General features: G+C 42.4%; 1 protein-coding gene across 1 annotated transcript in view; it reads left to right on the top strand.

The window, feature by feature from the left end:
• The window catches only part of CCBE1 (collagen and calcium binding EGF domains 1), a 175,727-nt gene that overhangs the window by 133,280 nt on the left and 18,098 nt on the right, over positions 1 to 24,349 (top strand). Inside the window, exons 3-5 of the mRNA XM_063128796.1 lie at positions 12,672 to 12,724; positions 18,265 to 18,399; positions 20,486 to 20,623. Of these exons, the coding sequence (XP_062984866.1) occupies positions 12,672 to 12,724; positions 18,265 to 18,399; positions 20,486 to 20,623 (326 nt within the window). The remainder of the gene's footprint in view (positions 1 to 12,671; positions 12,725 to 18,264; positions 18,400 to 20,485; positions 20,624 to 24,349) is intronic.

Below are 24,349 nucleotides of genomic sequence, written 5' to 3' on the forward strand. Positions count from 1 at the left end.
AGTCACCCAGTGGGTTTCCATGGCCGAGTGGGGACTAGAACCGGGATCTCCCGACTCCCAGTCCAACGCCTTAGCCACTACATCACACTGGCTCTCATACTACATCCCTGGTTGTTTGTAGGAAAGGACCCTTTCAGTTAAAGCTGCAGGAGCTCTGCCCTCTTTTGTATCTGGTCATAGCTCCTGCAGCTTTAACTGTTGTAATGAAGAGGGAATTTCACCAGGTGCTGCATGCCTACAAATGACACCTGTCGAATTTCCCTTTTTTATGCAACTGTAAGGATACAGGAGCCCTGTCCTCCTTTTCATATGGTCACCCTAAATATAACTTCATTTAAGGGATCATCTAAGAATCTCTTGCACAACAACTTACAGGCCTCTGGAACTGCCCAGGCCACGTGACTTTAGGACAAGTCCTTAAATTATCAATTCCTTAACACTAAGCGAATGTCAATAAAGTATAAACTCACTACAAGAGTGCTTTCCATGGCAGCTATGAGGGGACAGGAAAGGATCTGATGTCAGGTGCCCCTCCTATGGTTGTAGGAATGTCTTCAGCCGAAGGAAGGGTATCTGACATCGTATATTGCTCTGTAAATCTCTTATACGTGATCCTTCGGTATAGTCCAGCACTTTATCATCAAACTCCCTTTAGTTTTTGTTTGTTTTTGTTTTGTAAGTTTTTATTTTTTATGTAATATGCGCCAGTGCCCTTCTGTTCATTTTGGGATGTAACATTATACTGTATCAATGATATATAAATCGTTCCCCCCTCCTTAAAATAAAAGGTATTTTTTAAAAACAAAGAAGAGTTGATGTTCTATTTTAGGTCTGTAAAATGAACGACCTGCCAAGCCAAACGTAGTCCGCTAGCAAATAACGTGGACAGCCGGAGGCTGATCAAAGGTAAATTCAAGTTGTGGGTTACATATTATGCAGGCCCTGCCTTATTCACTGTACCATTTTATTACGTAAACATTGAGAAATTAGTGTTATACTTCAGTCATGTGGATAGGACCGTATGTAGAAGTAGATAAATGTTTTCCATTAGTGCAGCTGTCCCCAACCTGGTGCCCTCCAGATGTGATTTTATTTATTTATTTATTTACAGTATTTATATAACGCTCCCCATTGAAAATTTCAGAGCGGTGTACAAGATAAAATAAAATAAAAACAGAATAAAACACTTTAAAATAGATTTAAAAGATGCAAAATATACAGTAAACCATGGCTACTCTTTAAGGAAAGGCTTCCTGGAATAATGACGTTTTTAGGAGGTGCCGAAAGGAATACAAAGTTGGGCCTGCCTGACCTCCAGAGGCAGGGAATTCCGTAGGAGGGGGGCTACCACGCCGAAGGCTCTTCCCCTGGTAGACTCCAATCGGAGGATGGGTCTATGTGGAACCACCAGGAGCAGGCCCTTGGATGACTTCAGTGATCGGGCAGGTTGGTAGGGGAGAAGGCGCTCTCTCAGGTATCCTGGTCCCAAGTTGTTTAGGGCTTTGTACACAAGTACAAGAACCTTAAACCTGGCCCGGTAGTGAATAGGCAGCCAGTGCAGTTCCCTCAGCAGAGGAGTTACATGCTGGAAATGGACAGCTCCGGACAACAGCTGAGCTGCAACTAGAACTCCCATATCTCCCAGCCAGCATGACCATTGATTTGCTACTAGGTTGGGGAAGATTGTATTAGTAGGGAAAGATTGCATAGCTTAATCAACTCAATTGATTAAGTTATGGAGGATTTTGTTAGCCTTGCTACTTATAACAGTCATATAACAGTTTACTATGGAAAATAATAGTGACATGTACAATTGGGCTGTATCTGATGCTGTCTTTCCATTCATGGAAGGCTCTTTGATCCTGTGGAGGCATCAAGAATGGAAGGGGGAGGGGAATTATACTTATTTCCCTTTTTTCCTATAGCCCCTCCATACCCCCTCCCCAAGTTCTTCTGCAACGTCCCCTCCCCTCCCAGGCAGATTAGGGGGCTGCTGAAGAGGGAAGGGGAAATTGCTTTCTCCCCTCCGCTTTCTGTACACAGAAGCCTCTGCTAGATCAAAGAGCCTTCCATGAACAGAAAGACGCTGTTGGATACAACCCATTGAGTGTAGAATGACAGCATACAGTTACGTTAGAATTTTGATATTTATCTTCCAAGAAACATCCAACAAAATATGGTTCAGCTTTCAATTAGGTCATTCCAAACAGCAGAAATGTTTAAGTAATTCTTTTATGTGTATTATTGTTGAACTCCCATCAGCTACTGGGTTACTTGACATGCTTGCAAGCACAGATGGTCATTACTTGTCCATGTAGATTTTTGGCAAAGAGGCAAATGTCTCAGTGGGAATTTTTGATGTGCAGTTACAATAAATAACCCTTTCTGTGATGTGTTGGTGCACTGAATATTTATGAGATTATTCTAAATTATGTATTTGTTTTTTAAGACGATTTCCCTAAAATTCTGCAAGTTAAAAGGTTGCATCAGCTTGTCCAGTTCTGAGAATCCATATGAGCAAATGAATTTATATTGCTTGTCAGTGATAGATAAATGTTACTAAGGATACACAAGGAATGTACCATATAATGAATACATAAGAATTAAAGCTGAGCTGTATTTTAAGGGCAAAAGTTGCTTGGGGAGGGGGGCTGCAATGCCCCCCTGGCCCTCCCCATTTTCTTTTTCTCTTGTGTTATTTTTACTCATTCTCCCAGCCTTGTCTGCTGCTCTGGCCCCATCTTACGGGTTGTTTCTCATTCACTATGTGATCCTAGCCTATCAGGGATCACTTAATAAACATGATTATGTCATTGTGCTATGGGGCCATTTTGTTTGATGTTTAAATAGATTAATAGAACCCTGCTTGCTTGCCATTATGAAACTGTAGCTGTGTAATTTGGTGAGAAAGAGCCTGTCAACCTTGTCTGACAGTTGGTTTTGTCAGGAAAATACCTCTGGAAATAACCCACTTTGCCGTCAGTCATTTTGATAAATTGCTTCTGGGAAACATAACTGGCATGAAGAATGCCTGGGGTCACTTCAGGCCTTGCAGTTTTAGAAGTACGTGTGTCAGATTTATTTCAAGGAAATTGCACTGTCTTTTATGTGAACACGAAACACGACCTCTCACAGCTCGTTAACGCAATCAAGTCAAGATTGAATGTCTGGCAGGTTTAGAAATAGAGAGGAAGCCTTCCAGGTTCAAAATATAAGCTTCTTCTTAATGGAGGAATAGGGCTATGTAGAATTTGCCATGGAAAGCCGATAATACTCCCTGTATTTCTGGACTGTGGGTTATATCCAATGGGTTGTATCTACTGTTAGGGCTTTGCTAGACCTGCCGGTATAAGCCGGCAGGGAGGCGGGGCGACAGCGCGCTGATGTTAGCGCGCGCTGCCCGGGCTTCCAGACGCAGGACGCGCAGGGACGTCGGATCCCTGCAGCGTCTGCCATTTTTTTTTTAAGTTTAAAGGGGCCACGTGCGGCCCGAAGACTGCGGAGAAGGTAAAGGGTTTTTTTTAGTTAACCCCCCCCATCCGCTCCTGTGTCGTCTCTCCTTCTCCCTCCGTGTGTGTGTGTCTGTGCTGTGTCGTCTCTCCTTCTCCCTCCGTGTGTGTGTGTCTGTGCTGTGTCGTCTCTCCTTCTCCCTACTGGGATCTCCCCCAGCCGATGGGCACAGCGCTCAGCGCTGTGGCCAGTCCGCGGCTTTTTGCGGCTACTCGCGAGTAGCCGCAAAAAGCCACGGAAGTAGCTAGACGTTCCCCAGCCCCTGCCTCAGGCTGGGGCTGGGGAAAAGGCACGCCATAAGCGACTTCACTTATGGCGTGTTAGAGGAGGCTTCCGTGCGGCCTGGAGCCGGATTACCCTGTGCGTCATGTGGAAGCACAGCAGGGAAACCGGCTCTCAAGGCGTGCTAAGGCCTCGTCTAGGAACGCCCTAGTCTAACTCAAGTCCCACTCATTTCAGTGGATCTATTCTAAGTAGGACTTACATTGGATGGGGCTGGCCCCTTTTACACCCTTCTGAAGACATTTTGCCTGTTTTGGTCTGTGGGCTTTGCACCGTCATTTGCAAAGCCAAAAGGAAGGTGTTTGGCTTCTTTTTAATGGAAGTTTTAAACCAGATTTGAATAGTATGCCTGCTCTAGTCTGCTAAGATTGTTATTTGTATCCATAGCTAGATGCTTTGGATGTGTGAGTAAAATATTTAAGCGTTGCCAGTGCTGAAATTGTATATGTATTACATTATAAAATATCTCCCCTGATATGTTGGACTACAACCCCCATATTGACCATGCTGCCTGGGAATGATGGGAATTACTGTCCAACACATTTGGAGTTCCAGGTTGGGGAAAGCTGTATTTTTATTTCCACCCCATATTGTTTCCCATGCATAGATATGTACTGCTAATTACTATACTGCATAGGAAGAGTCCTTAGGTCAAAACACATTTGGTTTTCTACACAATGTATTATCAATTCATTATCATACACATAGTGTATTGTTAGACTACCTGGCCTATTATTGGTTTATGTTACATATGGACCATTGCTAGGTATTTTCTTTGGCTTTCTTATTTTGGCACCAGCTGAATCTTCCAGGTACTCTTCAAGGGTGGCCCCACGTAGAGCATATTGGAGTAGTCTAACTGTGATGTAGCCAAGGCATGGATGGGTGTTGCCAGATCACACTGGTGTTGGAAACCCGAGTTTGGAGAATAGCTCTAGTCATTTAGACCATGGAGGCAACCTTCCGACTTCATGCAGAGCTATGCAAAATAGTATTTCTGATTATCCGAACATTTCTCATGTTCAGATACAGTTCCCTGCACAGCAGCAGCTTAAATTGACTTGGATGCCTGACAATATGTGAGCTATGAATATGTTGAAAAATGTTTCAAATCTATCCTGCCATGTATCACTAATGAGGGGATGACGGGAATGCAAGCAGGCTTCTCTGGTGCCCCTTTGAACTATCTTCTTCCTTCCTTTGTTTTTCTTGAAGATAAAACTTTACAGCAGCATTTACAAGGAGTTCTAATGAGGACCAGTGTTTCCAAAACAAGGCAACCCTTCCCCCCTCCAGCTTCAGACATCCTAACTTCATTTAAAAGAATGTGTACTCGACTTAATCTTTGAAACCATAGAATATCTGCAGCCAGAGTTCTGGGGCGGGTTTTTGGGGTGGGGGGGTGGGGGGAGGAGGGTTAACATACTTTTGATATATTGTAGGCTACTGGTCATTTAATAGATTCACATGTGTCACTGACTTTTAGAAGAACTCTGAATCTCTGAATTGCTGGCATAAGAAGACATTGGAGGGAGTGGGGTGGGGGGAATGAAATTGCCTTAAATTGCTTTTGAGCCTCTCGTGCTGTTTTTGCTAAGCTCTGGTGCTGTTAACGTGAAAGAGAGAAATTTGTAATGCACATGGACATTCTGGCAAATTTCCATTACAAAACAACAGAAGCAAGAGATCAGTTACGGAAACGATCTTTAGAGCAACTCTACATTAAGGGGAGAAAACCGCTCCCTTACCAGGTTTGTTTTTCTTCTTTTTTCGGGCCTTTCTGCATTCACTACGGGCTCCTACAGATGCGACCACGTGATTTGTAATTGAAACCTTTCTCTCTCTGTAGTGTTCCATAAAGCTCAATGAAACAGCATCATGTAGTAGTGGAATTAATCCTGCAATGATTTTAGATACCCAATTATGTCAGGGAGCGGGGTTTAGCAAGATTTCCGGGGGAAGACGCAAGAGACGTCCTTTCATTGACGGCATCATGTAATGGACCCAAAACCTTCCGTGTGTGGCCAATCATGAGCTTGCAATAAATTGCTCATTTTCCAATCCGAACAGGCACTCTTTTCCCCAATGTTTTCTTTGCCCACCGAGACAGACTGTGCGTGGGCAAACAGTGTCCGAATCTTCTTTCTGTCTTTCGCCATGAATGGACATTTGCCTATATTAAAAGAAGCCAAAAAATGTTTATGTGAATGGACTCAAGGTGCAATAGCGGAAAAAATACTGGTCAGCTTGGATGTTGGCAGGCCTTAATTTAAGCTAGCCAGATGGATGGATAAGACCTCACTGGAGCACTGAAGTCCCAACTCAGCTGTCTCCTGCCTTTAGAGCTTCCACCAACCTGTGTGCATACAACTTCACAATCACTAGAAACGGTCTTATTTAAAATAAAAACCTGGTGGCTATTTTCTGTGCAGAGTTTGAAGCATGGAATGCTTACGGCCTCTAGGTACAGAAGCAGTGGATCTTGTGCCATTGTAGTTAGCACCTGCCCAATGGAACACCCTTCACAGGGAGACCTTTTACACCAACTCTCTCCCAACGTTTAGGCAGATCTATCTGGGCCACCATGGCTAGATTCTGGATTATTGGATGGAAGGTGATATTGTAATGGAGTTTACTTTTCTGTTTTTAAACTTTTTTTAAAAAAATATATTAACAACAATATTTAAGGCATACAGACCTGCCTATGTTTTCACATCATCTGGTAACACTTTTCCCTGGGTTTCTATACCTGCTGAGATCAGGCAGGGGATGACTGGGGAACAGGACTTCTCTGTGATGTGACCCCCTTGTATTGAATGCCTGCATAACGTGTTGTTTCTCGGCACTGTACAGAAAGGAAAAAAGGGCTGTCCCAATTGGGCCATTTCCAGGGAGAATTCCAGCCCTGTTTGAAACTGTGTGGCAGTAGCCACGCCTCCTCACCTTTATTAAAGAAAACAAAGAAGAAAATAGTTTAAAAGCCCTCAGACCATTGCATATTACTGTAAGTTTACATTTAGTTATTACTTCAAAGTTTCGTAATAGCATATGACGTTCACCCCAACTTAAAATGGTGGATTTATAACTTGGTGAGCAAATTAAGAATGATAAGTTGGCCAGTTCACCCATTGCTAATTTTGTATGTGATGGTGCCCATCTCTGTGCAGGGAAAATAGTATGTATGAAGAACATAAGAGACCTCATGTCTGGTCCACAGCAGCTGGCATTTGGAGGCATGGTACCTCTAAATTTGGAGGTTACATATATAACTATCATAACTGGTATTAATTGATGGACCTATCTTGCCTCCATTAATTTGTCTAGTCCCCATTTAAATTAGTCCACCTTGGCAGCTGTCACTACATCTTGTGGTAGTGAATTCCATACTATGGCCTTTGCTAGACCTAAGTGACAATCCGGGGGAGAGGAGGGGAGACCTCACGTTATGAATAACACGAGATCTCACCCTCGTTTACACGCAAGTCGCAACGCGCTCAAGAAGAGAGCCGTCGCGTCTACAATTTTTTTTATTCTTAAAGAGGCAGGAACGGTCCATCGATTCTGCGCAAAGGTAAGTTTTTAAAAATTTTTACCAACTTTCCCCGCTCCCCCCTAGCCCTGATAGGTGCAGCTCCTGGCGAGGAATCACGCGGAGCCGCAGAAAAGCCTCAGAAAAGCCGCAGAAACGGGCCACACGCTCGCGGTCTCGGGCGAGAAAAAGCAGGCCCAAAGTGTAGGGCTTTATCCTGGGGCCAGGGAGGGATGATCCCTCCCTGAGCCTAGGATCCCCTGTGTGTCATCTGAACGCACAGGGGCAATCCCCTGTATCAGCCTGGGATATAACCCCTGGTCTAGCAAAAGCCTATGTGGTGTGTAAAGAAGTACTTGCTTTTGTCTGTCCTTAATTTCCCACCGTTGAGTTTCGTTGGATGACCATAATTCAAGTACTTTGAGAGAAGGATATATTTTTATCCTTATCCACTCCATACATAATTTTAAAAACCTCTCTCAAGTCCGTCCTCAGGCTTGCAGTTTAAAGAAAAGAAGGGAAAAGGGTAGTCCTTAGTTTAACATCTAATATCTGTAACCACATCTGCAAAACATGCTGGAAGCCATACCTCTCCAAACCACAGTGGATGGATAGGGGAAGCTAGGTCATTCACTTTAAATGTAATTTAAGCCGACATTGAACTAAAGAGGTTACTTGTGGTTTGCATCTACGAGCTGGAGGTCACCACCGCCAATGTGCTTAGACTCTTCCCTAGCATAGCAAGTCAAGATTTATATCCACTGCTGAGACATGCATTAAAATGCAAGGAGAGAACTGCTAGTGAGACGTGAGAAATAAATACATTAAGGGTGCAAATATGCAAGTTTAGACAGAAAAATGTCCAGTTCCCAGCATGCTCCAGTCAGCTGTGCTGGCTGAGGCATGTTGGGAGTTGTAGGACTTTTTTCCTGTCTAAACATGCATAGACTTCATCTTAACAGTGTAATGCTGTGCTTGTTCACGCAAAGTAAATACCATTGAGTTCAGTGGCCCTTATTCCCAAGAAAGCATGACTAGAATTGCAGCCTATGGATTGCACTAGCAATTAATAAAAACTCCTGTAAAGCCAGTACCACCTGCAAAGGAAGACTGATGCATCTTTGAATGATCCCCTGCCCTGACTCGGCCTAATCTACACCAAGCAAGATATTGTACTATGAAAGAGGTACGAAAGAGGTATATAAAAGGCAGGAGCCACACCAAGCAGGATATAACACTATGAAAGCGGTATGAAAGCAGTATATGGTTTGTGTCAATGGGCCCCAACAGTTGTCAGTGCACTTCAATACCGCTACAAAGCAGTAGTGTAGCCACTGCCTTTTATATACCACTTTCATATCGCTTTCATAGTGCAATATCCTGCTTGGTGTAGTTTAGGCTTTTGTTTCTTCAAGTCAGACCCTGTTGGGACAGGTAATCCTGGTCCAACTTTTGCATTTGTTGTGACTTGAATATTCAATCACTCCCAACACTGAGAGCCACTCATGGAAGTTTGCGGGTCCTTTACATGGCACCGTCAACCTCCAGGACATCTCCCATGCCTTCCCCTGTTAATCTCGCTTTTAAAAAGATCAGAGATAATGCACTATTTAAAATACTGTGATACTGTGGACCACTAAATGGTGCTGTTTCTTTTAACTTTATGGAACATTGCCAAGAGGGGAAGTTTTCAATTCCTAATCAAATGGTTGCCTTTGGTCGCTGTCTGAAGGAGTCATAGTCAACAAAGAAAGACCCCACAAGAAGAAGAAATGGTAAGAGTGTGGGTTTTTTCCTTAATGTAGAGACACTCAGAGATGCTGCAGAATTTCTTGCCCACACAGGGGGCTGCATTGTGCTACATAGTTTCACACAGGAGGCACGCTTGGATCAGTGCCACATGCCAAAAGGTGGGCTCTGAGGTCAAATCATTCTTACTATTGTGCCCTTTATTTTTGAAGTCCAGAGGTGTCGTTATTTTTCCAGCCAAAACAGCACAACACAAGAGGGCAAGGTATCAGCAGACTTGGGGATACTCCAAGGTTTGCAGTGAAATCCCCCTAAATATTATGGGGGGAAGGGGGACACACACCCCTCAACCAGCCCAATGAGGACTGAGCATTCTCAATCTCCACAGGATGTTGTCTGTTGTGCGAGAGAATGGAAAACCAGGATGTGGAGTGGGGAATGGACTAGAGCAATGTCCTCCAACCTGGTACCATCCATATGTTTTGGACTTCAGCTCCTGTTAGCTCAAGCCAGCATGACCAGTGGTCAGGGTGCTGGTAATTGTAGTCCAAAAGACCTGGAGGGCACCCAGTTGGGCAAGGCTGAAATAGAGATTATCCTAAAAGACGGCATGACTGGCTGGCTTCAACAGGAGCACTCCACACTACAATATTGTATTGCAGGTCTCATTTTGTACATACTTCAAACGCAACGAGTGAAATGAGGCTTCAATTATAATTCAGGGGGAAAAGTGTACCATGCTTACCAAAAGGTCTGGAAACAAGGTATTCCCATATACTTAAAGATTACCACGCATCACAGCCCCTTCCTCATAGCTATGCCATGCAAAATAGACATGGGCAAGTGATACCAGTTGGTTCAGACTGCAGAGTATTAGAAACACATGAGCTTTCCCCCTCATCCGGAACATGTTCATATCTTGAGCTGGATGAAAAATCTCAGATCATGTAGAATCCTGTTCATATCTAAAGGGACCTCTTTCCAGAACATCAAGACCACATGTTACGCGAATCCCTCAGGGGTTTAAAATATGTTATTAATCTCTTCTATCTTGTTTTCTGTTCTCTTTAAGTCATGGACGTCAACTTAGAGCACTCAATTTTGCATGTCTCAGTAGCCAGAATTTTAAATTGTTTTTCCAGTCAATGTCCTTTATCAAGTCAGAGCGATTTGTTAGGCATTCCAACGGAGCACATGTTTAGGGCATCCCGTTCCTATAAATGTGCATAGCCTTGATTGTACATAGGGCTGGATTCAGCACCCAGAATCCTTGGGCAGCTGTCATGTTCCCCGCCTTGATCCAGAGGGAGAGGCAGATGATGATGATGATGATGATGATGATGATGATGATGATGATGGCCCCGGTACCTCTCTAGGGCTCACCAGTGACAGCTGCCCTGGTTCCCCTGTAATTCTTTTTCTTTTTCTGACATGGTGTTCTCAGCACTGCTGGGCAGTAGGACCTAGCCAAGAGGGCTGCCATTTTTAATTTCCCACAATGCCCTGGAGTGACATGATGTCGGGGGCATTGTGAGAAATTAAAATTGTAGCTAGATCTAGCCATCTGCCACTGCTCAGAGTTCTGCTGCTGGCTGTCACCACTGCCCGCTGAACCCAACAAGACCCAATGGCAAGGGAGAACAATTCATTGACAGAAGAGGAGGCCTGCCAGAGGACACGTTGCACAGGGTCCCTGGAACTAGGGTTGCCACTTATGGATTCTAAATAAAGAGGAAACACATCTCCAAAAGATGTGCATAGAATTTGCATATGCTAGCTCATATGTATAGATGCAAATTTAGATTTTTTTATATATATATAATTTAAACAGAAATAGAGTACATCTCTCCATAGGGTGGAAGACTGTGACCAGGTAACCTTTGTGCCAACCTGCTCAATCTACAGGTGCTAGCTGTGGATGAACAACAGTTGTTATGGTTACCAGAATTGGGCAGAACAGCCGTTCAAATAGAGGAGGGCCCTTTGTAAAGTAGGACCCCCTATTGGAAGCCAGCACTGGGATGGCTTGTGCTGAAGAAGGGTCTTTGTGGAAGAACACATGCTGCTCTTGGAGGCTGCATTGCAGTGGTGGGCGGAACCAGAGGAAAAGGGGGCAGGGCCAAAATACTGAAAATACCAGCATATTTTAGGTTAAAGCTTGTATTGCTAATAACAACGGCTAAGGAGAAGTATTTCAGCCTTTTAGAATGGGGAGAAAAACACTCAAAAGCCAGGAAACCAGTAAATGTCCGACAGTCTGGGGAAAGGGGACATAATTGTCTGGTTAAGCCAGGAGGACCAATTAGAAGCCTAGGTGGGCTGGATTTGGCCTGAGGTTCTGCACATCTGAGGTAAAGGCTCTCCTGCCCCAAGGCTGAGGCAATTTTCTGCTTGTGATCTGGACTCCTGTTGCAATAGTTCTGGGTTGAGTAGCTGCAGTCCTGCATTAGGACAGATCTGATTTTCAGCAGTCTCCATCCCATTATTTTAGGAGAGACCTGAGATGAGACACCAACTTTAAAATCACTTCACCGGCTGCCAATTAGTTTCCGGGCGAAGTATAAAGTGTTGGTTATTACCTTTAAAGCCCTACATGGTTTGGGTCCAGGTTACCTGCGGGATCACCTTCCCGTACAATCTGCCCTGCACACTCAGGCCCTCTGGGAAGAATTTACTTCAGTCAGCCAAAGCTAGGCTGACAACCATTACCTAGAGGACCTTTTCTTCTGCTGCCCGCAGACTGTGGAATGGCAGGCTGGAGGAGATTCGTCAGCTTAATGCTCTCTCTGAGAGTTTAAGACAGCTGTAAAGACTAGTCTCTTCTGGCACGCCTACCCAGATGAATCTTAAACCTAAGAATTTTATGATGCTGTGATAGTTATTTTAATAATGTATTGGTTTTATATTCTCTTTTAACTAATTTTATGTATATTTTATTTAGTGTTGTTCCCCACCTCGATCCAGAGGGAGAGGTGGGTAATAAATAAATAGATGATGATGATGATGATGATGATGATGATGATGATGATAGAATGGACTGAGCCATTTCAGACAGCAGGTGGAGGAATCACATTTTCAATGTCTTCTGTGGAAAAAATAACCTTTCTCCAAGTATAAAACTAGGAGATCAGGGAGTAGGCAGGTCAAGAACTTCTCTCTTTGGTGTACTAGTTACTTACTTGTACAAGAGAGCATTTAAAAAATGACATCCCCCTCCTGTAGTCAAACAGGGAAAATCCGCTCAACTACCCCATGATTCTACTACCTCATTTTGCCTTTGCTGTGCTAGTTTCAGAACTGCATTTTCATACCAGTATCAAATTCTTATTTTATGTTGGAGGATTTTAATTATTGTGATTATTGTGATTAATTATTGTGCCTCGAGACTTGGAGATAAAGGAATGGCATTCTCCCTGAGTCACACTGGCCTTTCTGGACTATAACTTAAGTCCTTGGTTCTTTGATTTTCATCAGCTGCAATCCTATTGGAAAGGTTCATTAAATTTCTGTAGAAGCTCTACAGCTGTAAATTAGGACTGGGCTCCTAATCTACCGAGTCCTTCATAAATGCTTTGTTTTGTTTTGTTTTTTGTCTTTCCAGGAAAAAGTGCTGCAAAGGTTATAAGTTTGTTCTTGGACAATGCATCCCCGAAGGTATGTGATGAAATGTTCTTTACTTTCCTACTTTTGTCACTGCAGTGGCTTCCTGTGCTATTAATAAATGAAGGATCAAACATTTACTTAGCCAGTAAATATGAAGACTCACCCAATGGGTCACGATCACATCCCTATCCACCAGTATGACGCTGGTGATTTTGTATATTCCCCTGATGCAGATGGGTTTATCAATGTTCCCATCACTATTGACAGTCTCCACATTATGGGCATTTACAGACATGTGATGAATTCTGCATGTGCCATTGTGGTGCCTTCTTTTGTCCAGCTCTTCTGGGGGATTGGTGGTAGGTAGTATTGATGAGCCAATTGTGTGAAACATGTCTTAGGAAGCAGCAGGTTCTTGTAGAAGGTATAAATTGTGATATCCCAGACTTCCAGTGTCTCGGACAGTTGCTCTGATGCAGAAAAGAACTGCGCGAAGGTGAGTGTCTAAGATGGTCCAATCTAAAGAATGGTCTTCAGGCCACCAAGAAGAAGACTATTCAACACCTTTTTGTGGTTCTGAGGCTTCAAAGCTTGACAGAAGAGGACTTACTTTCAAAAGGTTTGACAGAAGAGGACTTTCTTTATACTTGTCTCTGTTTTCTGTTATTTATTAGAGTGTATCCTGCCCTTTCTCTCCAGTGATCCCATATCTTTGTTTTATTCACATGATCCATCTGCGAAGTAAGGGAGTGACTGGCCCAGTGAGTTTCACGGTTGAATAGGGATTTGAACCTGGGTTCAAATCCCTCTCCATCACATCACACTGATTCTCACTCACAATTGCTATGGGCGTGCTCATTAGCCCCTTAACAGACAGAATGTGGTGCTTAAATGCCATTCTCTCCTGGGTTTTTTTTACTCTCTGCCTCTACACTCCCCTGAATCCAACCTTCGGGACTCAGACTCAACAGCACTGAAAAGAGTCGGTGCTTTCCTAGGGCCAAAACAGATATTTCTTTAAATCTAGAAGCTACGTCTTCCCACCCTCCATTTTAACGTTAGAGTAGATGCAGGGCCCCGATCCAGATCTTAAAAGCCTTTTGCTCCCACTGCTAGGATCCTTTTACAGATCAGACCCCCTGCATATGAAGACCATCCAGCTCTGAGTCCTGCAAGACCATGGCCCTTTCTACACCTAAGGTTTATCCCAGGAAAATGGAGGGATCGTCCCTGCCTGCTCCCGGAATCCCCTGTGTGGCATTTGGATTCACAGGAACGATCCCGGGACTATCCCGGGATATAGGGCTGGTGTAGACATGCCCCTGGACTTTGTTCCTTTTCCTGGTTCCCTTTCACTTGGCCTGGGAGGACAGAGCCCCAAATGACAAGGGCTGCTCCTACTGCTAAAGGGGCATCAGGGTAGGGTCTTGTTTAGGTTTGGGGTTTGGGGTAACCTTTAGCTGAGATAAATTATTTTTATCCCTATTGAAATGGTTTTGAATTTCACTTTTGATATTAGTGGATTGTTTAATTTTGGTGTCTGTTTACTGTGACATCTTCAGCCTAACTGAATGATTATTTAAATGATTTGTAATGGTTAGTTATCTGGAAATGTTGCTGTATTTTATGTTCTTTTTCTTGATGTTGCTGTAAGCCGCTTTGAGCATGGTTTTTACCATGGAAAAGCGGCATACAAATAAAATGATTATTATGATGATGCTTATATTCTGGAGTAAAAAGAAATGAGGGTGGGGAGATGTAGCTGCTAGACACAGGGCTCATCTACACCAAGCAGGATATTCCACTATGAAAGCAGTATGAAAGCGGTATATAAAAAGCAGGAGCCACACTGCTGCTTTATAGTGATATTGAAGTGCACTGCAGGATCTACACTACTGCTTTATAGTGGTAATGAAGTGCACTGACAACTGTTGGGGCCCATGACACAGCTACACCAAACAGGATACAACACTGAAAGTGGTATGAAAGCAGTATATGGTATTTGTCATGGGTCCCAACAGTTGTCCGTGCACTTCAATACCACTATAAAGCAGTAGTGTGGCTCCTGCCTTACCGCTTTCATACCACTGTCATAGTGGAATATCTGCTTGGTATAGATGAGCCCAAAGTTTTAAAGTGATGTCTGCTTTGACCATTAGGTGGCACGGCTTTAACTGAATAAAATCTGTGGTTTAGCATCTATGGGAGTGCTGTTGCTTTTGCACCTCTTTTGGGAAACTTTGTAGACGAGCTCAGCCTGTGCTTCATTTATTAAAGCTTTGCACATACTGTGCGTTATTTGGACAGTCGTGTTTTATGGGCCATGCGTTCTCTGCTTTGGCAGTCGAGGACCGATCTTGTACTGTTATCAGTGTCATGCTGCCAAGACAGATGCATGTACTTAACTTGACACACTCTCACTGTGAACCAAGGCCCGCTGAAGTCAACGAAAGGATTCACCTTGATTTTATCAGGTTGATTTATCGTTGACAGATGTGCTGGTTTAGCAGCTCACAGTCTTGGAAATTTTGGCAGCCAGGCACACGTCTGATAATGCATTGGGCCAAAACCAAACTGTAGATAAAAATCTTAGCAGGTGACCAAACTCAATCAGTGACTTCACCTATCTTGGCTCTGTTGTCAACACTGAGAAAACACTTGGCATCATCTGCTCTGAAAAACTGATCTCTGAAATAGGGTAGGGAACGACTTCAATGATAAATCCACAATGTAGTGGGCTCAGTTACATCATGCACACACCACCAGTTTATTTATTTATTTATTGCATTTCTATACTGCCCAATAGCCAAAGCTAGTTAGGAACTTCATAGTTAGGGACTTCATTTGTATGACATAAAGTTGATTTTTGAAGGAACGTAACAAAATGAGGCGTATTTCCATATGAGAGAACAGTGTCACATTTGAAGGAGACCTGAATGGATGAATGGATGAGTGGACAGAGCTGCTAATACTTCTCAACCTGAACTGTTCTAGTCTAGCTCTCCTCCCTTCAAGGGAAGTCCAAATACAATAGCTGACTAGCATCAGTAAACATTTTGGGCCTGAACTAGACATCACTGGATATAATAATAATAATAATAATAATAATAATAATAATAATAATAATAATTATTATTTATTTCTTACCCGCCTCTCCCTACGAATGGATGAATCTATCAGTTTTGTTTTCTCTCAGTTACTTATTTTTCCAATCATAAATTCTTTTCATCATAGCCTTTGAGAATATTTCCAACCTTAAATTCTGTTTGTCGTGAGCTGTAAGGTTTTTTGTATGCATTTTTTTTCTACATTTCTTCTAATACCTGTATTTTTGTATGTAGATTTTTTTTCAAGCAATTTCCCGAACAGAATGCATTTCTGAACGTTATTTTCATGACTATACACATTCTTGTACGTACTTTCCCCTGATATAGGCATTTTGTGCTCATGTTTTGACTTGAGAACTCAATTGCAAAATGCAGGGAACAGCAAATTTTGAAACATAACTGAGTTTTGGTTCACATATTGGTTTGAAATGTTGAAATTAGGGAAGTTCACATTTCCAGGGAGCTTCAGCTATTGGGCAGTATAAAAATGCAATAAATAAATAAAATGTGAACCAAACACATTTCTCCCCATAGAGTAACTCCTCCTCTCTGCCCAATAACGTGTACTAATTTGCTGTATGATGTGAAATTATTAATCTCTGAAATTCCCTGTACTTACAAACAACAGCCGAAGAATTGGAACTGAGATGTCCAGATTTTGAGCTGAGCTGGCTCCTAACTAGAAATGTAAGGATGTAAGGCAGGCCTTGTCAGGGAGATTGTTCCACAGTTGGGGGGGGCCACCACAGAGAAGGCCCTCTCTCTTGTTGCCACCCTCCAAGCTTCTCTCAGAGTAGGCACTCAGAGGAGGACCTTAGATGTTGAACATAGAGTTCGAGTAGGTTCATGTCAAGAAAATCTGTTCCATCTATGTTTTGCAGATTGTCAGGTGCATCCTATTCCATCATCTGATCATTGACAGCATTGGGATTCTTGTACAAGAATTTTGTTTGTTTGCAAATGCGCCGTTGCAGTAATGCTCATTAGTGAAAATGTGTTTGTGTCCAAGTGTGCATTCGCACAGCTCCTCCAAAAGTTAAAAACAAAATGGCCTGCAAGTCTACAGAATCTGTGTGACTAGGAAAAAGCTAGTCCACTACAGAATCCGCAGGTCAGATTCACAGAAATCTGATCACATTTGATTCTGTTGTAGAGACCTCAGACATCCCTAATGAGCACTACCAATTCGAAGGCATTGTGGAGCTATCCTGCCTGTGTCTGGTGGTTTTCTGTGGTAAGAAAATCGATGGAAGAAAGAGTAGGGAAAAAACAGGAGGGTTGTGAGTGGAAGAGGACAGTGTCTGGACCCCCATAAAATCTTGTGAATGAGACAGGGCGTTGGCACGATAGAAAGTCTTGTTCGGAAACAAACCTGGAAGCTCACAGCACATTGACATTACAAAATCCATTTTCTTTTACTGCAGGAAGTTGGACAGGGAGGAGGAGGAGTTGGAGATGATGCAGAACTGCTGCTTTCATCAGCTGCTACCTATCTCCAGATAACATTTAGCTCTGCCTTTATGCTTTATAGCCTTTGCAGCCTGTAAAACACCAATTGTGGTTCTGGAAATAGAGACAATACATTCACTGATACCTCCAGCATCTCAGCAACGTAACACTCACCTCACAACTACCTATGATTAATTGTCAGGATATTTATTTTAACCAACTTTTCTTTCCAGATAACTTTCTCAGAAATGTTTTACAGTAATACCCTGAAAGTGATGGACAATATCCAGTTATATTTAACTTCTCTTTTCAGGCACATCTGTTTCTTTGCTTGTTTAGACAAGGTTTTTGTCAAAAAGTAGGAACCCAGTGCCTATTATTATTTATTTATTTATATAGCACCATCAATGTACATTTTGTACTTTCCTTTTTCTAAAGCTTTTAAAACTTGATTTCGATTTTTATACTGTTAGTTTTACCCTGTGCCTGTTTGGTGCATTTTCTTCCCCTTCTTATTGTTTTATTATGATTTTATTAGAATGTAAGCCTATGCGGCAGGGTTTTGCTATTTTATTGTTTTACTCTGTACAGCACCATGTACACTGATGGTGCAATATAAATAAATAAATAAATAAATAATAATAATAATACATGGTGCTGTACATAGTAAAACAATAAAATAGCAAGACCTATTGTACTGTACATTTACTGTACATAGTAAAATAATAAAATAGCAAGATTTTTATTAGAATGTAAGACATAGGCTTACATTCTAATAAAAACGTAATAAACAATAAGAAAGAGAAGGGAATGCACCAACCAGGCACAGGGGACAATAAAACTAACAATATAAAAGTAAGGTCAAAATCAAGTTCTAAAAGTTTTAGAAAAAAAGAAAAGTTTTCTATTGCCTACCTTTCATTGATCAATAACTTGAGACTATTACTATGTTAACTTAAAGATAAAAAATACATTAATTTTATATTCCTTTGGTAGCATTGTACAGCTAATAACAAACATTTTCCCCTTCCTTAGACTATGATGTCTGTGCAGAGGCGCCTTGTGAACAGCAGTGCACAGACAACTTTGGACGCGTCTTGTGCACGTGCTATCCTGGTTACCGGTATGACCGTGACAGACACAGGAACAGAGAGAAACCCTATTGCTTAGGTGGGTGGAAAGGATTGCTCTTGGAATATATCTAAAAATGTACATCTTGGCATAGGCTTCACTGGATAATGCAGAATTTTGTATTGTATTTTTCAATATTGCATTGTATCATCCAATATTGAATTGGATAACTGAATAATAGAATATGTTGGACCTTGTATATTTAACTGGTGAGGTCCAGCTCTTTGGGGTAACATGGCTTGAAATAGAACACTGGGGAAATTTTAACTCTTTCATGTGTAATTCTATAGAAGTTTAGACAGAAAAAAAAGTCCTACAACTCCCAGCATTTCCCAGCCATGCTGGAAGTTGCAGGACTTTTTCCTGTCTAAATACGCATCAGATTGTGCCCTTTAACATTTTGAGCTTGAATTTGGCTGCCTCTAATGTAGTAAATTCCTGAGACTTCATTTGATTGTTGTTTGTTTAGGTGAAATTTCAGCACAATTTCTTCTTGCAGATTTTTTTCCCTTACAAGTTAAAATAGAAGCTTAAAGTAAAGAAAGAGATAGCTTCTGGAATTTCCTGTTCTTATCCAAATGTTGTGGCATTATGGTTTGTGGTTTCACAGATGTACATGCAAAATTCTGCAAGCCTTTTTCTTTGTGATCTGGCCTTTGAGGCTGCAATCCTATACACCACACATGGGGAACCTTTTCTGGCCAAATTCACGTTATGTGGTTGAAACCCATCAGAGTCTGCATATCAGCAGTGGGTATAGCCAAAGCCAAGTTATGGATGTGACTTTGGTCAATAGGTAACAACAACAAAAAGACATCCGTGCGCAGGCAGTTTCCTTCCCAAACTTGCACAAGGTTCCTTCCATCGGCTTTGCAGTTGTGCAGCTACTTGCACAATCAGTTGCACAAGAGTAATGGGAAACTGTTTGCTCAAAGAAAAGATTCGGTTGAGTTCTGCTAGCGCTATTTGAATTTACGGAAGGACACCATAGGATACGACAACTTATTGTTACATTATGAGGAGAGACTGAAAGAAATGAGCATGTTTAGCCTGGAGAAGAGAAGACTGAGGGCGGGGACATGATAGCACACTTCAAATACTTGAAAGGTTGTCACACAGAGGAGGGCCAGGATCTCTTCTCGATCATCCCAGAGTGCAAGACACAGACTAATGGGCTCAAGTTACAGGAAGCCAGATTTCAGCTGGACATCAGGAAAAACTTCCTGACTGGAACCAATTACCTAGGGAGGTCGTGGGCTCTCCCACACTAGAGGCATTCAAAAGGCAGCTGGACAACCATCTGTCAGGTATGCTTTAAGGTGGAATCCTACACTGAGCAGGGAGTTTGGACTCGATGGCCTTATAAGCCCCTTCCAACTCTACTATTCTATGATTATATGTGTACACCTCACTTTTGAGGCTGTCCTTAAATGAGTCCAATCTATGAACTTAGGAAGCAGGCTTAAACCATGTTGGACTATTTGTCCATTTGGCCAAGTGCTGCCTACTCTGACAGGCAGGAACTCCCCAGCCAAGGTCTTTCACATTGCTGCTACCTGATCCTTTTAACTGAAGATGCTGGGAATTGAACCTGGGTCTTTCTCCATGCAATGGACAGTCCCTTTCTAAATCCAGTGGAATGAATGCACAGTTTATAGGAAGTCTTTCTTTCATAGAATCATAGAATAGCAGAGTTGGAAGGGGCCTACAAGGCCATCAAGTCCAACCCCCTGCTCAATGCAGGAATCCACCCTAAAGCATCGCTGACAGATGGTTGTCCGGCTGCCTCTTGAAGGCCTCTAGTGTGGGAGAGCCCACAACCTCCCTAGGTAACTGATTCCATTGTCGTACTGCTCTAACAGCAGGAAGTTTTTCCTGATGTCCAGCTGGAATCTGGCTTCCTTTAGCTTGAACCCGTTATTCCGTGTCCTGCACTCTGGGAGGATCGAGAAGAGGTCCTGGCCCTCCTCTGTCTGACAACCTTTTAAGTATTTGAAGAGTGCTATCATGTCTCTCCTCAATCTTCTCTTCTCCAGGCTAAACATGCCCAGTTCTTTCTGATCACTCCATTTCCTCCTTTAAAAATGAAAGAAAACACCCCGTTGTGGCATTCATCCCCTCCCAGATATTGATGAGTGCACCACAAGCAGCGAACCTCTCTGCCCCCACACCTGCGTCAACACCCTCGGCAGCTATCGATGTGAGTGTCACGAAGGCTACATCCGTGAAGACGATGGGAAGACGTGCACCAAAGGAGACAAAGGTATTGTTCGTTAAATTAGACTGTTCCAAAGTGATGTGCTGAGGACACAGAAGCTATTCAAATAAAACGTATGGAAGGTTCCAGGCCTACCAACCATCGCTCAGAAGAAAGTGTGATTAAAATCAAGTATTTTTGTGTATTTAACCATGGAATATCTACACTTTGCCACACAAATGAAGAGAAGCAGAACATTGCAGACACTTTGGGCATGGAGGATTCCCATAACCTTAGAATGCCGAAAATCTTGAAAATCCTCTTGTTATCCAGCTCTGCAAATCAACAATTAGTATCCTTGCCATTCTAGTACTCGCTCCCCCCCACCCCAATTTCTCCTCAAACCCACCTACTAAAGTTCAGGAAGTAAATCAAAAACTCTGAACCCTAGTCAGTTTGTGCAAGCTGTGTAGATTTATGAAGATGTGAAAATGAAATAGTCTGACTTCGTATGAGCCAATTTTGTCTCTCAAGTTCTACTACAACCTTTTAACCAGATATGCTGGGGATCAAATCTGGGATCTTCAGCTTGCCAGGCATGTGAGTATGCCAGGGAGCTGTTGTCCTTCCTTTATTCACTTCTCCTGCACAATTTACTTTGCTTCTGTTAGCCTATATTTATTTATTGGTTGACTGATACCCTGCCCAAAAAATGTCTCTCAAGGTGGCACTCAAGCCAAGGTAACAATGAGATGCTATGAAAACTATGGAAACCCCATATTGAAGCTCATCCCCTTGACCTGCTTAGATCCCCGTCATCAGAGATCTCTGCAGAGATCTCTCGTCATCAGAGATCTTTTGTGAACCGCCCAGAGAGCTCCGGCTATTGGGCGGTATAGAAATGTAATAAATAAAATAAATAAATAAATAGCCTTTGGCCACACATATTTCAAGCCTACCTTCATAACAGCTAGAACATAGTCATAGTCCATTTATTTTTTATATCACATTTTCCACAATACGCTGTGCTCAAAGTGGTTCACCAAATAAACAAATACAATGGCCTTAATTATAGTACATTACAACACTACATTAACTCCATTACAGTTTATTTAGAACATGTCAAATTTAAATAAGCCTAAGGCGTACCAGTAGGTCAGTTAAGAATAACCAGAATGAATAGTAACATATACTCACATGGAACAATTCACTAAATAGGCCATGTTAAGAGACCTGGCAATAAGATACTCAAAGCACTTGTATCAGCCTATCTTCAAGAAGCAGAAAGAGACCCTCCAAGTCCTTGACAAAGTAAGGGCACCCTCACCCTCATGGGAACTCCCCTCCTGGCTGTCTCGTGGCAGCAGAGCACCAGGAGAGGCAGAAGAGGAATGCCTCACCCTGGACTGATGTTCCTTGTGTGGGCACAAATGCCTTCACGTACACCCAAATAGCAACATCTTCTGTAGGAAGACTCCTAAGGCTGGGGATGTGGCAAGGCAGGTAGAAACAGCCGAGTCCTGATGGCAAAGAGAATGGGCAGTATCCAACCTCTGCTGTTTCTCTTCCACCCTGTCGATTGCCTCCTTCAAGTGGTGGATCCCACTGATTCTGTTGCACAAGCCGGACCCACCGCATACGCAACGGAGATGTAGCGCTTCTGAAAGGAAGCTCCAACATGAGCAGAAACACTCATTTCTTGTTCAGGACAGATCAGCGGAGCTCCCTCATATGAGATATGCTGCCCTGCCCCCATTCCAGACATGACCGTTGTGCAAGCTGTGGGGGCCGCTTGTGCAACAGAATCAGCAGGGCACAAAGAATTGGCGGGGGTGTAACCGCCTTGTTGGATGCTGCCCAGAGTCACTTTAGAATAAATCATGCTGAAATTCTCCACACACTGAATCTTGTGCTCAGTACCAACTTCTGTGCTTGTGTGGTCTAAATGTAACATTGCAGAATATACCCACCTACTTGTTCACCTACTAATTCCCTCCATTAGCCATTCCGCAGCCCTCACTCACTGGGTCAACTCATGAGCCCCCATCCCCGTCCCCCGTTGACCCAGTGCTGGTTTTGGCCTCTGCATCTAAGCCTTAAAGTTGACATTGCATGTAACCTCAGTGTTCTGCTGCACAACCTGAGCAATATCACACTGACTTTGGAGGAAAGACTCCAAATATGGACTGGTGAAATTCACAACAGAGGTGGGCTTTGACCAAGCAGGGTTTGACTCAGGGAATCATTGAGGAACAAACCAAGGCATGAATTCATGGGAATAAGCAGCAGGAATTACCTTTGGTCTGGAATCGCAATCTCTGAATTCCTTCTAGCTGGAATTCTAGTCCACCGCACCGTATAGAATAACAAAATATTCTCCCTATGGCTCTAGTTGCGCCTACTGCTTTTGAAACAGCCTATTTTGGAGTGCCATCCTGTGGCAGATAGAAGACCCTGCACCATTGCAAAACTACAAACCATTTCTGTTATAATAACAAAAAGAGCTGCCTCGTATCGCAGTGGTTTTTTTTTTTTTTAAAAAAAACTTATTTTCTGGAAAAAAGACATTTAAGAAATCTAATAAATGCCTAATGCATTTCTGTTTGGCACTGAGAAAGTTGTGCAGGAGAAAAGCTACAAGTGTCTAAAAAATATTAGAAATTCTTAAACATAAAAAAATGGATAATGAAAAAGGATACAATTATATTTGAAATTGTTATCTTTTTTAATTTTTTTTAGTTTAATTTTTTTAAAAAAATTCTTTTCTCAAACATACATCGCTTATAATTCCAAATTATACTTATCTAGTTTCCATAATCACATAACATAACATAAATGCTCCCCACCACCTTCCGGGATCTATTCTTGCTTCCAGAATCTCATAATTTCTTCCGGTGGTGATTTTCCACCCCCCTTAGAGAATACATATTCTAGGAACTGTTTCCAAATTCCCTCAAATTCGTTTACATTTGTTATACCTTTTCTTAACCTTATATTACATGTCAATTTGTCGTTTATAGCTATGTCCCAAATTTCCTTATACCACTCTTCTATATGATAATTTCCCTGCACCTTCCAGTTCCTAGCTATAATTAACCTTGCTGCTGTCATTATTATTATTATTATTATTATTATTATTATTATTTATTTATATAGCACCATCAATGTACATGGTGCTGTACAGATAACACAGTAAATAGCAAGACCCTGCCGCATAGGCTTACAATCTAATAAGTTGTAGTAAACAATAAAGAGGGAAGGAGAATGCAAACAGGCACAGGGAAGTGTAAACAGGCACCGGGTAGGGAGAAGCTAACAGTATAGAGTCAGAACAAACTCAATATTTGAAGGCTATAGGGAAAAGAAAAGTTTTTAGCTGAGTTTTAAAAGCAGTGATTGAGTTTGTAGTTCTCAAGTGTTCTGGAAGAGCATTCCAGGCGTAAGGGACAGCAGAAGAAAAAGGACGAAGCCGAGTAAGGGAAGTGGAGGTCCTAGGGCAGGCGAGAAGCATGGCATCAGAGGAGCAGAGAGCACGAGCGGGCGATAGTGTGAGATGAGAGAGGAGAGATAGGCAGGAGCTAGACCGTGAAGAGCTTTGAAGGTCAGCAGGAGTTCTTTAATCTCTTTATTACACTTTAAAGTACCATATAGTGATAGCAATTCGTATCGCAGTGTTTAGGCCATTGAGGCAGGTCTTCTGATAAATTCCTGCTTATGGACAATGTTAATAAAATGCTAGTATCTTGCCCTGTCTCCAAAAACAACACACTGTATGAAGAAAATTAATCCATG

This window comes from Elgaria multicarinata, chromosome 6 (genome assembly GCF_023053635.1).
Source record: "Elgaria multicarinata webbii isolate HBS135686 ecotype San Diego chromosome 6, rElgMul1.1.pri, whole genome shotgun sequence".
NCBI lineage: Eukaryota > Metazoa > Chordata > Lepidosauria > Squamata > Anguidae > Elgaria > Elgaria multicarinata.